Source organism: Apostichopus japonicus, chromosome 12 (genome assembly GCF_037975245.1).
Source record: "Apostichopus japonicus isolate 1M-3 chromosome 12, ASM3797524v1, whole genome shotgun sequence".
NCBI classification, from domain to species: Eukaryota; Metazoa; Echinodermata; class Holothuroidea; order Aspidochirotida; family Stichopodidae; genus Apostichopus; species Apostichopus japonicus.
In genome coordinates this window covers 24,125,678-24,138,126 of record NC_092572.1, presented here as the reverse complement: position 1 = coordinate 24,138,126, position 12,449 = coordinate 24,125,678, and the positions used below count along the sequence as shown (strand labels likewise).

Below are 12,449 nucleotides of genomic sequence, written 5' to 3'. Positions count from 1 at the left end.
CTCTAGGCCAGGGAGTAGTGGAATCAGGCATCCCTCTCCCCTTTTGCATTCCCTGCCCTCATCCCTTCTTCATCCCTCCCATATGCAGTGGCGGAGCATCCATACAGTCAGGGGGGCGGATGCCTCCCCCTAACAGACTCAAATGGACTGCTGGCGCCCTTTTCAGCGCCCCTACAGACCATTCTCTCCCCCCTGACCAATACCCCTAGCTCCGCCACTACCCCTATGCCTACCCCTCCTTCTCTTCATCCTTACCTCTCCCTTCACACTGACTGGCAGTTGCATTCTGTCTTAGAGAATGTTAAGCAGATTTTTAAGTTGAGATTGACTAAACTTAAAAAGTAGCCCAGCATTTTTGGTAATCGCATAACAACCATGAACCACTGAAAAGATGTACTTACTCACACATCTTCAGGACTGTGTCAAAGCTGAAATGTTTGTGATGTCTGCTGTATGGCAAAAATAAGTGATAAACATTTCACTGATCTGGAATGGTATTGCTATGATAATAAATGCAAGTAGCTATTTAAATACCTGCCCTTCCCCTTCCCTGCAACAATTGTTCGTTCTTGAAAGGACAAGTCTGTGTTTATAGCCACTGTAAAAAGTTTGTTAACTGTTGAACTCTGTACTAGCACCGAGATGAAATTTTTTTTCTTTGACAAGAGCAAAAGATATGAATGCAACTTTCTTTTCCATTTAGAATGTTATTATAGATTAAAATGCATGTGAACAGCTCTGTTAAACTTCAGCCTTGGATCAGATTATGTTTATCAAAATTCTGCTGTTTGAAGGAGATGTTGAAATGTGTCGATGTTTTTAGGGGGGAAATAAAGAAAGGCCTCCAGAGTTTAATGCCGGTAAATGCTGATGTGCAATGATATAACTTGATACAAAGGATTCCTAACTAAATAGTAAGTTTTTCCTGTATTTTCTGATTTATATTCTGTTTCCCCTTCCACCCTCCCCCCCCCCCCCCCTCAAATGATTCTAGCTTTCTCACTACTCAATTGTGGTTGTCTCTCTACAGAATAATACCAATGGTTTGATTTATGCTGAGATTGGTCACATGGGCGAACACCCCACGGACCAGCCCCCAATACAGACGGAAGTACCCACCGAGTACGCCGACCTTGACTTCCTGAGGATGCAGGAGATTAAAGAAAACAAGAAAAACGAAGAAAACACCAGGAACGAAGCCATGAAGCAGCAGATTCAGTCGCCACCACCACCAACAACGATATACCATGAAACTGCGGGACTGGAGTGTGTATGAGGTCAAAGGTCATGTGATGATTGTACTCAGGTCAAGAGATCAGCTGGTATGGCTGCATTTGTATACTAACAGGTGGTAGAGACATAAAATATGCTCTTGATTCAATCACTGCTGCCTTTTTGCACATGTCTTGAGTTGACATAGTAGAGGTCAAAGGTCAACTGTGATCCACACAGTCTGAGGGCAATTCTTTCCTCATTGAAGAGTACCAATGCTTTATCGATGGGTTTGGTTAAACATCGATTTAAACTTGTTTGTGTGGAGAAAAACTCAGAAAAATACATTCCTAAATTGCCAGAAAAAATTGAACAATGTGAAGAATGTTATTGATAGAATGCGAATCAAGCAAAACAACAGCAGTCAGATGCTACCCGATTGGTGGATGGATGTCATGTGATCAGAATAATGTCAGCAGGAAGATGCTGTTTTCTTCTGTCAACCCAAAGTGATGTGTCAAACGTTAGTGTCTGTTTAGAGTGGGGACAAATGGTGCTTGGTGAGTGAGGGAGGGTGGAGGGGTGGGGGGTCAGAATGCAAAGGGCTTCAGTTACTTCCGTTGCAGCTGAAGAGGGTACTTACATTATGGATTAGGATCACTGTGTGAATCTCCTAACATATACAAATCCAAAGACACCACACTTTGTAACACACATAAGAACTTAAAATCTCCATCATTTTCATGTTAATTAATATAAGATCAGATGGAGTCCATTTTCTTGCTTGTGGAGACCATGTGACAAACACAACCAGATATTCAACCAATTATTTAAAAAAGTGAAATAATTTAATTTGAAGTCACTAATAGTTTGTAATAGTTCCCTGTAGAAATGTTAGAGCACTCCTTTTTTGATTTTCTGTTTCTCTAACTTGTTAAACTTTCTCTTTCTTTGGAAATGTAAGTCTGTTTTCTAATAACAACATATCTGGGCTATTATAATGACAAAGTTTAGAGATAAATCATTGCTTACTTTGCCTTTAAAAACAAAAATGCAATGAAAATACTAAACCTGTTGTAAATTTAACATTGTATGTAATATTTCATTTGGAATTATGATTTTTTTTTTTTTTTTTGAATTGAAGGCAATTCCTACCTGTTTTTTACCTCTGAAATAATAAGCTGAAGTATCAAGCCAAGTATGGCTGTATATGTTACTGTTGTTTGCACACTATACACTATACATTGTGAATGTGCATGGACTCTAAACAATAAAGCCACTCCCATAATGAATTCAATGATACACATGGACATGCTACCTCCTATCCTTTCAGTGAATATTTATACTATTTTTTTCTTTCCAATTGAGCCCCCCCCCCCCCCCCAAAAAAAAAAATGAAATTCTGAAAACTAACAGCTGTCCAGGTTTTCTTTACAAACTTTGTAGTGTTTCATTCAGCAAAATGCTTGCCAAACTGCTTCTGTCACAGTTTGCATATATATATGCTGTTGGTTTGAACTTGTTCTGTCATTTTTGGAAATAACTTTGGGGGATAAGGAGTATTTGTGGATTTAGTAGGAAAGGCAGTATCTACTGAAGCAACTTTTAACAATGATCATTTCATTTTTTGTTTGATCACAAAAGTACATATATGGAACAAAGTATGTATTAATTTATATGTGATGATATACGTTGCAACAACTAAGTGACCTAAAAAAACCTTTGTTGGCTTCTCTAGTAGGTCACTCCTTGTATAACACAGTTAAACTAATATAATATGGGCAAAAGAATATATATAAGAAACCTTTGTAGGCTTCTCTAGTAGGTCACACCTTGTATAACACAGTTAAACTAATACATATGGGCAAAAGAATATATATAAGAAACCTTTGTAGGCTTCTCTAGTAGGTCACACCTTGTATAACACAGTTAAACTAATACATATGGGCATTGGGCAAAGGAATATAAGAAACCTTTATAGGCTTCTCTAGTAGGTTCCTCCTTGTATTACACAACTAAACTAATACATATGGGCAAAATATATATCAAAAAAACCTTTGAAGGCTTGTGTAGTAGGTCACAACACTTAGACTAAATACAAACACCCAAAACAAACTATATGATAACAACAAAACAAAATCAAAAAGCGATGACCATCCAATACATGTTTTGTAAAAAACTTCCAAAATAATCTTTCTCTCTCTTTCCATGTTATACTAGAAAAGCAAATAACAGTTGTGAGAGATCTAGTAAACCCTGGTGGCCATTTTTATTTGTGATCAGTCCTGAATTGGGGTCTGGTTCTTTTTTTTGTATTGAATCAATCCTTAAGGAAGATGTTCACAGTTTTCTTGAGTAGTATAAAGTTACACATCAGTATGTACTACAGGGAGATGATATTGGCTTCCAAGATGTGTTCTGGGTTGGTTAGAAAGAGCTTGACTTCTTGGTTGTTCAAACAGCTTAGTTAGTCCCCTGAAAGAAAATGTAGCAAAGAAACAAAGACTGACCAATATGTACACAGTAGGAGAGATTTGTAAGTTTGGTGAAGAGAACATCAGCTTTTGGTCATTTAAGACACCAAGTTCTTTGATTAGGGTCATAGGTGTATAGCTATTTTGGTGTTATATAAGTGTCTCCAAAGTGAAGGTTCTTATTAGGAATATTTAGTTTCAAAGGAATCTGATTTTGATATAAATAACCTGTTGTCCCTCCGACAACCACCAGAGCTGAGTGTAGAGTTGTTGGAACAGAAATTTGGTCGTCAAGGAAAATTGGAATTGCATTAAGACTTTGCCTTGCAGTGAATCAGATCTTTGGGTAATTTCAAGATATGGCATTTACTGATAAGAAAATTATTCATGGGCCAGTTCATTTTGAAATAAAAAATGAAAGGTTTGTTTTTTATTTATTTTTTTCTCTCTTTCTTCTTCTTCTTTTGACATCCTGTGGTATTACTCTATCTTTCATGTAAATATTTAAGTAATTCTTTTTTTTTTTCTTTCCATCTTTCGGTGATGGGATCCATATTATCAAACAAAGTCATAAACATTTTAACATTACAATCCATACTGGAATATACTTGGTCCAAGTTATTTGTGGATTTTTCTGATGAGAGCTGGTGTGCTTTAATTATTTCTATCTGTTGGTTTCTCCAGGCTCAATTTTATTACATCCTTTCTTTTATCATTTCATATTTATTCATTTCTGTATTTATTTTTTCAAGAACAGAATTATTTGACAAAGAATTTTGTTTATTTGGTTTCATACTCTGATCATGTTTGGTGCTAGAATATTTATCAAGCTTTTGAAATAACAAAGTGATAGAAAGCAAATGGGAAATAAATGAAAGCTCTTGGCTAGCAGAGGTGAATCAGAGAGCACCCCAGAGCAAGAGGCGAGTCCATTTTGCAGTTTTATTCAAAGCAGGTGGATGAGGGGGTGGGGCATGGGGAGAGGGCGGATTGGTAGGGTGGGATAAAATATGGCAGATAGTTTATTTTTTATGTACATTGTTTCTTGGGTTTATTATTGTTGTATTTAATTATATTCTGTAAAGTATAGAGAGGCAGAACAGTTATAAGAGCAGTTGAAGGAGGAATGGTTTCAAGTTCTGATCGATGGAGTCTGATAAAATGTTTCACCTTGTTGAACAACAATTCAAAGAGAAGGTACCACAGGAATTTGTATTTGTATTTTGTCGTTCAAGTCGGAGAGGTTAATAGTTTAAACTGAGCCTTGGTCAAACTGTTTTAAAACAAAGTAATAAATAAATAAAAAAAAGTAAGAAAGAAAGAAAGAAAAAGAAAAGATGTGGGTAAAATTTATTGTTTACCTTTTTAATAAAATTGTTTAATAAGATAAGATTGTCTCTTTAATGATGATATTGAGTGACTTTATTAATAAAATGAATCATGTATATATTGTTCATTAAAGGTACTCTAAGTACCAATGTTAGCTTTAAATATGAGATATGTGATTGATGACTTATTGTAGATGTGTTCAGATGTGACGATTGTTGCATAGAGAAAGATTTTAGATACGTTTCACAGAGAGCTCTGTAATGGTTGCTTGTTGAAAAATTTTGTGAAAGATAGTTATCGGTGGTATTCATGTTTTGAAGATGTAATTTGCTTTGTGCATGCAGCAAGTACCTACTAGCAAGTACCTAACTAGCAAGTACCTAACTAGTATGAGAGTTGGGATGCTTAAGGCAGTAGTGTTCCCACAAGGGGTTCTGAGGAGGGGCATGTGGGGCCTAGGTCTCCAAATATCTGTCTGGCCCCCCTCCCCCCAATTGTCGGAATGTCTTTTTTAAATAGGTTCTTCCTGCCCCGTTGGAAAGGAATCAAACCCCCCTGAATAAAGTCAAGCAACACCCACCCTATACTAGCCTGTGAGGTATGTTATGTTCACATGAGTGTGTGTGTATTTAACTAGTAAATAGAAGAAGATTTGACAAAGTAATTGGATTCTCTCAGTTAGATGGAAATCAGATATGGTTACATGGTTTGCTTTTATCTTGCGAGTGATTGAACCTACTATTTTGTAGTGTTGTTGTTGTTGTTTTTTGGGGGTTTTTTTTGGGGGGGCAGTTTCCTTTAGTTATTATAAACACTATATATGTTTATGTTCATTTGATATGATATTATATTGTATTGTTAACTCATTTTCCTCACTTTCAATTCTTGGTATTAAAGATTTATTATTTTTGTACCAAGATCATGGAAAAACAAATTCTTCAAAGTAATGGTGGAGCAGATTGGTCCAGTTCAAAGTTTCAAAGCTTACGGATTCCTAATGATGACTTTGTGGGTTTGCCAGTACAGAATATATTCTTATGTAACCAACTCAAATCATCACTTTGTATCCAAGGGGCAAAGTTATTATTACAATTTTTCGAATTATATTACAATATCATGTTTGATGATTTCCTTAAAACGCGAATTATTTTGGAATGTTTGGCTAAAGAGCAATTAATTTGTCATAAAATCATGATTCATTTGTATTTCACATATTTTTGACCACCCTCTGTTAACTTGATCTTAACTTTTGGGAAGCCAAGAAAAATGTTAGCAAGCCACTTGAGTCTATCTGTATCACAGTGTCAGTGTTGCCAGATAGAATCTCAAACATAATATATTCAAAAGTGCAGTCTCTAGTTTGTATTTTGGTGCAGGCTATGCTTGTAAAAATGTTACCAAAGTTATAGACAGTTTATTGCAATAATTATAGAAATTTGATAAAGATATTTTGAAGACACAAACGTAGGTATTTTCATTTTAAGAAATAGTTAATATTCAAGAATTGAACGATTCCATTTTGTTAGCAATACCAGGTACTTGTACCAAAGTAGTGTCAATTAAACCTGCAATCTAGAATAAACTTTGATTCAAAATGCCAGAGAAAAAATCTCAAGAATTATTGGTAAAACTTGAAAATTAATACTTTAATCTACTCCTAATAGACAAGGTTTGTTGTATTTGGATTCTGGCAGGCCCAAAATCTTTAGATTTATTTGAAGTATTTATTTTTAAGTTTTGTGCTTATAATGGCAGGTATGACCGTCATTGTTTTTTAATTGACTTTTAAGTGGTAACAAATTACCATGGAAACTATTATTAGCATGCACACAACTCAGTGGTGATAATAGTGTTAACCTAGACTGTTTTTTTTTTGCAGGGGTGGTTGGCCAGGGTCGAGGAGGGTGATGGTGTATCAAAGATGTCTCTAGGTCCAATCTAGTCTACCAGAGCCTTAAATGTCCAAAATGGATGAGAAATGTCCACAAGGGTCCAGTCGGTCCAGTGGCCTATCTCTATGTCATGATTATGCTAATGTTTGATACCATGTTCTGTTGCTAGCAAATGTAGTTGAATTGAAATTGAATGTGGTGAGATGGGGGGAGGGGGGGGGTACAGGTGGTGAGAAGGGTGCAAGAGGTCATTTGATCAACCTTGTGGTGTACAGTACTGTTGTATGTATGTATGTAATTTTAATTGTAAAATAGGGAACAAAATTGGACTTCTGGAACCATCAGATATGAAAAATAATTCTTTGTAAAATATCATCCTCACTGCTTTTAATTGTTATAGTATGCAAGCATAGAGGCGTTATGAGAATAAGCGATCATTGTACGACAAATTTATACACAATGCATGAAATGTATAATATTATTAAGTCATATATTTTATAATTTTGAAAATATGCAAAAGTTCATGTGCAAGTTTGAAATGAATATCTGAGGTATGTCTAGGATTTGTCAACTTATCAGAAATATTCTTTTTTCTTTTCTTTTTTTTTTGTTCTTTTTTTTGGGAATACTTTCCTTTATCTTATATGTTTGGTTTTTGTTCCAGTTGGTGCTCTGATTGTATTGATTTATCCATTGTGCTTGAGATTTTTGTTTTTAACTTGTTCTACCAATATTGAACACATTTCTTCCCAATATCAATCACTTGTTTGGGGAGGGAGGCGAAAGATGGGTGTGCCAGGCATCCAAGGTACCTATTTCCTTCTGATGATAAGTACTGTTTCTACCTGTTTAGGATTATAATCACCCAAACAGTAGAGCTGCTAGTGTAGGTGTGTTTTACATTCAGACCAAGGACTCCATTGTTTATCCATTGTTCAAATCCACATATCCTAACCTTAACAATACCCCGGAGCAATAGAAGTTTAATGAGGATGTCTCTAATATATTGAAATGATGTCTGAGGACTCAGAATTCCTTTGTTCACTTCCTCAGTCAGAATACAAAACAAGTGCACACAAGCATACACACACATTCCATGTGAGGACCCCATTGTGTTTGCTTTGTTGGAATTCCAGTACCCTAACCTTAACAACACCCCTTAACAACATGAGTCTTCTGAGTGATTCTTTTCAAATGACATGAAAAGTCCTTGGTCTGAATGCAAACCAAGTGCACAAATACACATAGGGCTCAGTTAAGTGATGTGTATGGGATCAGTCTGTCTCATCTCAATTGTAGATCTACCAACCACTTCTCCATCAATTGTACTTGTGTTGCCTTGCTCTGGTACTCCATGGCACTGTATGGTCTGCAAGGATACACTTATCTATAATTATATCTACCTCATCCAGTCTCATCAACTGTGGTATCTGCTTGGTGTGCAAAAAAATATATACAATATTCTGGTATTCTGAATTGAAATAACAGTATTGAGCAACCATTGACACAAACCCAACCATCTTTTTTTTGGGTCTGTGTGATCGAGACAACTGCCATGAGCAACTCCAAACAGCCTTCAAATATCTTATTCCATTTGGGTGATATCGCACATTTATCGTTTGTTCACAATTGTAACACAAGGCAGAGGACTTGATCAAGTCAAAATATGACATCATTGAGCCACATGCACTTCAATTATTTCTCTTCTTTGAGGGTTTTATGACAATGTTCATCTTCTGTGATGATGATGATTGAGTCTAAAATATGGAACCTCGTAATATAAACTGGTGATTTCAGGGTCAACACAGTTCACATTCTATATTGAAAAGATGAATAGAAAAACCAAGAGAAAGTAAAAGGGTTAAGATCCTAGTAGCTTTATGACATCACAGGTTTGCAAAATGACAGCTTCAAAGACACAACCTTTATCAACTAAGGTACCTCCAAAACAGAACAAGATATTTAACAAGATATTTTATATTATAACTGTTTGAGGAAATTGTTCTTCACAATGACTTTTGTCATGTAAACCAATTATGATGGTTGGGTTTTGTGTCCTCGTTAAAAAAAATGATTGGAGTTCAAGTTGGTGTTTTCTTTTGTTATTAATTTCGAATTTAAAGAATCATTTATCTATTTTGTGAAACCTACCCAAAACTAGCTTCCATGTCAATATATTAGCAAAGTTGTCCAAGAGGTGTAGAGTGAAGGGGAGGGGGGATTGGATTGCTCCTTGGAGCTCCTTTATATGCAATTATTTTAGTGGTATTGTTATTGATGTACTAACTATAAAGCCAAAACCATCATACTCGTATCACACTTAACACTCATTGGTTGGTCTTTCAATGATAATTTCTAATGTTTTAATGATTCAAACAGCTTGCCATCTTACTAATCCTACAACTCAGTTGATCAACCATCTTCTAGCACCAGTCTAAAACTAAATACGATGCAACATGGTTTTACTGTTGGATGGATAATGTTAAAAGGGTAGCTTAGAGGAACATTTTTCACAGATGGAAGATGAACACATTCTAAGCATCATCCTGGTGAATTTGCATCTAATTCCTACATGGCGTTCCCGAGATACTGATAGTTGAAATTGTCAGTTTGTACTGTTAGTGAACTTGAAGCAAACAGGTATGACGTCAACTAACGTGGTTTTACCAGTGGTTATATAGTACTAGTGGTTATACACTAGTAGTGGCTATAGAAACAATCAGTCTGTGGCAATTATGGTATACACTAATAACGGTTATATTCATGTGGACATACTAGTAGGTTATACACTAAGAAACGTTACATTCATGCCATCTTATGTGTGGGGAATACATCAGTAGTGATCATATTCATGAATGTGGACATAATTGTGGTTATATAGGGATATACACAAATAGGGGGTTTACTCATGTGGACATACTAGTAGTTATTAACATGTAGGGGTCATATACCTATGTGGACATTCTAGTTGGTTTACACTAGCAGTGATCATATTCATGAATGTGGACATTCTAGTTGGTTTACACTAGCAGTGATCATATTTATGTGGACATACTAGTTGGTTTACACTAGCAGTGATCATATACTCATGTGGACATACTAATTGGTTTTCTCTAGCAGTGATCATATGTATGTGGACATACTAGTGGTAGCACACTACCAGGGCGGTTTATACTCATTTTGTCATACTAGTGGTTTTACACTCGAAGTGGACATATGTCGAAATACTAGTGGTTATATACACCAATATAAGGTTATACTCACGTGGTGTTATCAGTGGTTATACACTAGTAGTGGACAAAGATAGTGGCTGATAAACTGATGTAATTAACTAGATGTAGGTGGTGGTCTATAGTACTCAACTCTGGTAACTTTGGAACTGAGAATGCTTTACTCTCTGTATTCCTTTTATAATTTTCTGTCCTGAAGAGTTTTTTTTTACTAGGTTTTTCTTCCATGAATTATGTCCATAATGAAATGATGGATAGTATTTGCATGAATTTGTGAACTTTTGTGAAATGTATAGAAATAAATGAAAGGATTTTTTATTTAACTCTTTGGAAGTTTTGACCTCATTTTCGTCAAGAATCGAATTAAATAAACATTGTTCCATTATATGTGGAGAGGAGAAGGAAATTTCCATGGGTATATGTTGGAACCTCTGAATAAGTTAACTAAACGTTCACAGAGTTAGCAAGCAGGGAATATGCCAGACAATAAGATTTGACCCTCATGAGGAAACACAGGGAAGCCTATTTTTCAGAGGTGATTTATGCATGGACCTACTCCAGTTTGAGCAGTTTTAAATTGAGAGTGCTTTTTATACCAATTGCAGCTATGTACCCTTCCAAATCTTTGTTCCCCTCCCCCCCCCCCCCACCAAAGGTAGAACACCTCAACTTAGTCTCCTCCAATTCATAACATGTCCTCCTTTCTTCAGATCAAATAAAATGTCTGTTCCTTCACTTTGCATTTCATGTTGAACTGAGTTTTGTCGTTGCCAGCAATCCAAGGTGGGACATGCTTAGGGGGACAAAGGGATGTGCCCACGCTGGGCGGCCTCGCCCAGTACTAAAAATTACCGCCCAGCACTGTCTTAAAATCGTGAATCCCGCCCAGCACTATTTTTATCTAAAATCCCGACATTCCTAACAATATATTTAACATAAATTGGGCCTAGCCTATGCCAAATCATACAGACTAATAATGCATCAGCAACGCATGCGAGAAACATTACTGATGGCTCTCAATCGGTCCCTTGTAAAATCTCTTTGAAACAAACTAATAACTTTTACCAGGTATGTAATATATTTCACTAAAAAAAAATTAAAAAGTGTAAATTGTTAGCAAAACTAGTAGGCCTACTTGTGTATGTGCTTAAAAAGCTACACAAGTGCCATTTGGAATCTGAGCACCTTCCCCTGGACGGCGATCAGTTTACCCGGCGCTCAGGAAATCCTGGGCACATCCCTGGGGCATAGGGGCAAAGATTATGCAATTCATTGAACTTCTTCCAAACGAGACGGTTCAAAAAAAAAATTGAATCTTCAGGTATTTTCACATCTGTTGAGACTGATCGAGATATTTTCATTTCTATGGAGGTATTTCACATCTGTTGAGGCCGATGGAGGCTGGTCGAGGTACTTTCACATCTGTCGAGGCTGGTCGAGGTACTTTCACATCTGTCGAGGCTGGTCGAGGTACTTTCACATCTGTCGAGGCTGGTCGAGGTACTTTCACATCTGTTGAGGCTGGTCGAGGTACTTTCACATCTGTCGAGGCTGGTTGAGGTACTTTCACATCTGTTGAGGCTGGTCGAGGTACTTTCACAACTGTCGAGGCTGGTGGAGGTACTTTCACATCTGTTGAGGCTGGTCGAGGTACTTTCACATCTGTTGAGGCTGGTCGAGGTACTTTCACATCTGTCGAGGCTGGTTGAGGTACTTTCACATCTGCTGAGGCTGATCGAGTTATTTCCACACATGTCGAGGCTTCTTGAGGTACTTTCACATCTGCTGAGGCTGATCAAGTTATTTCCACATATGTCGAGGCTTCTTGAGGTATAGTCACATCTGCTGAGGCTGATCGAGTTATTTCCACATATGTCGAGGCTTCTTGAGGTATAGTCACATCTGTTGAGGCTGATCGAGTTATTTCCACATATGTCGAGGCTTCTTGAGGTATATTCACATCTGTTGAGGCTGGTTGAGGTATTTTCATCTGTTGAGACTGATTGAGGTATTTTCACAGCTGTTGAGGCTGATTGAGGTATATTCACATCTGTTCAGGCTGATTGAGGTATTTTCACAGCTGTTGAGGCTGATTGAGGTATATTCACATCTGTTTAGGCTGATTGAGGTATTTCCACAACTGTTGAGGCTGATTGAGGTATTTTCACATCTGTTCAGGCTGATTGAGGTACCTTCATATCTGTTGAGGCTGATTGAGGTATTTTCACATCTGTTGAGGCTGATTGAGGTAAGTTATTTTCACATCTGTCGAGGTTTATTGAGGTATATTCATATCTGTTGAGGCTGATTGA

The 12,449-nt window shown here is 36.8% G+C and overlaps 1 protein-coding gene across 5 annotated transcripts in view; it reads left to right on the top strand.

The window, feature by feature from the left end:
* The window catches only part of LOC139976947 (nephrin-like), a 157,158-nt gene extending 146,698 nt beyond the window's left edge, over positions 1 to 10,460 (top strand). For all 5 annotated transcript variants that reach the window (XM_071985846.1, XM_071985847.1, XM_071985849.1 and 2 more), the window contains one exon: positions 1,031 to 10,460. In XM_071985846.1, the coding sequence (XP_071841947.1) occupies positions 1,031 to 1,276 (246 nt within the window). In that variant the 3' untranslated portion in view covers positions 1,277 to 10,460. The remainder of the gene's footprint in view (positions 1 to 1,030) is intronic.
* Positions 10,461 to 12,449: the final 1,989 nt, after the last annotated feature.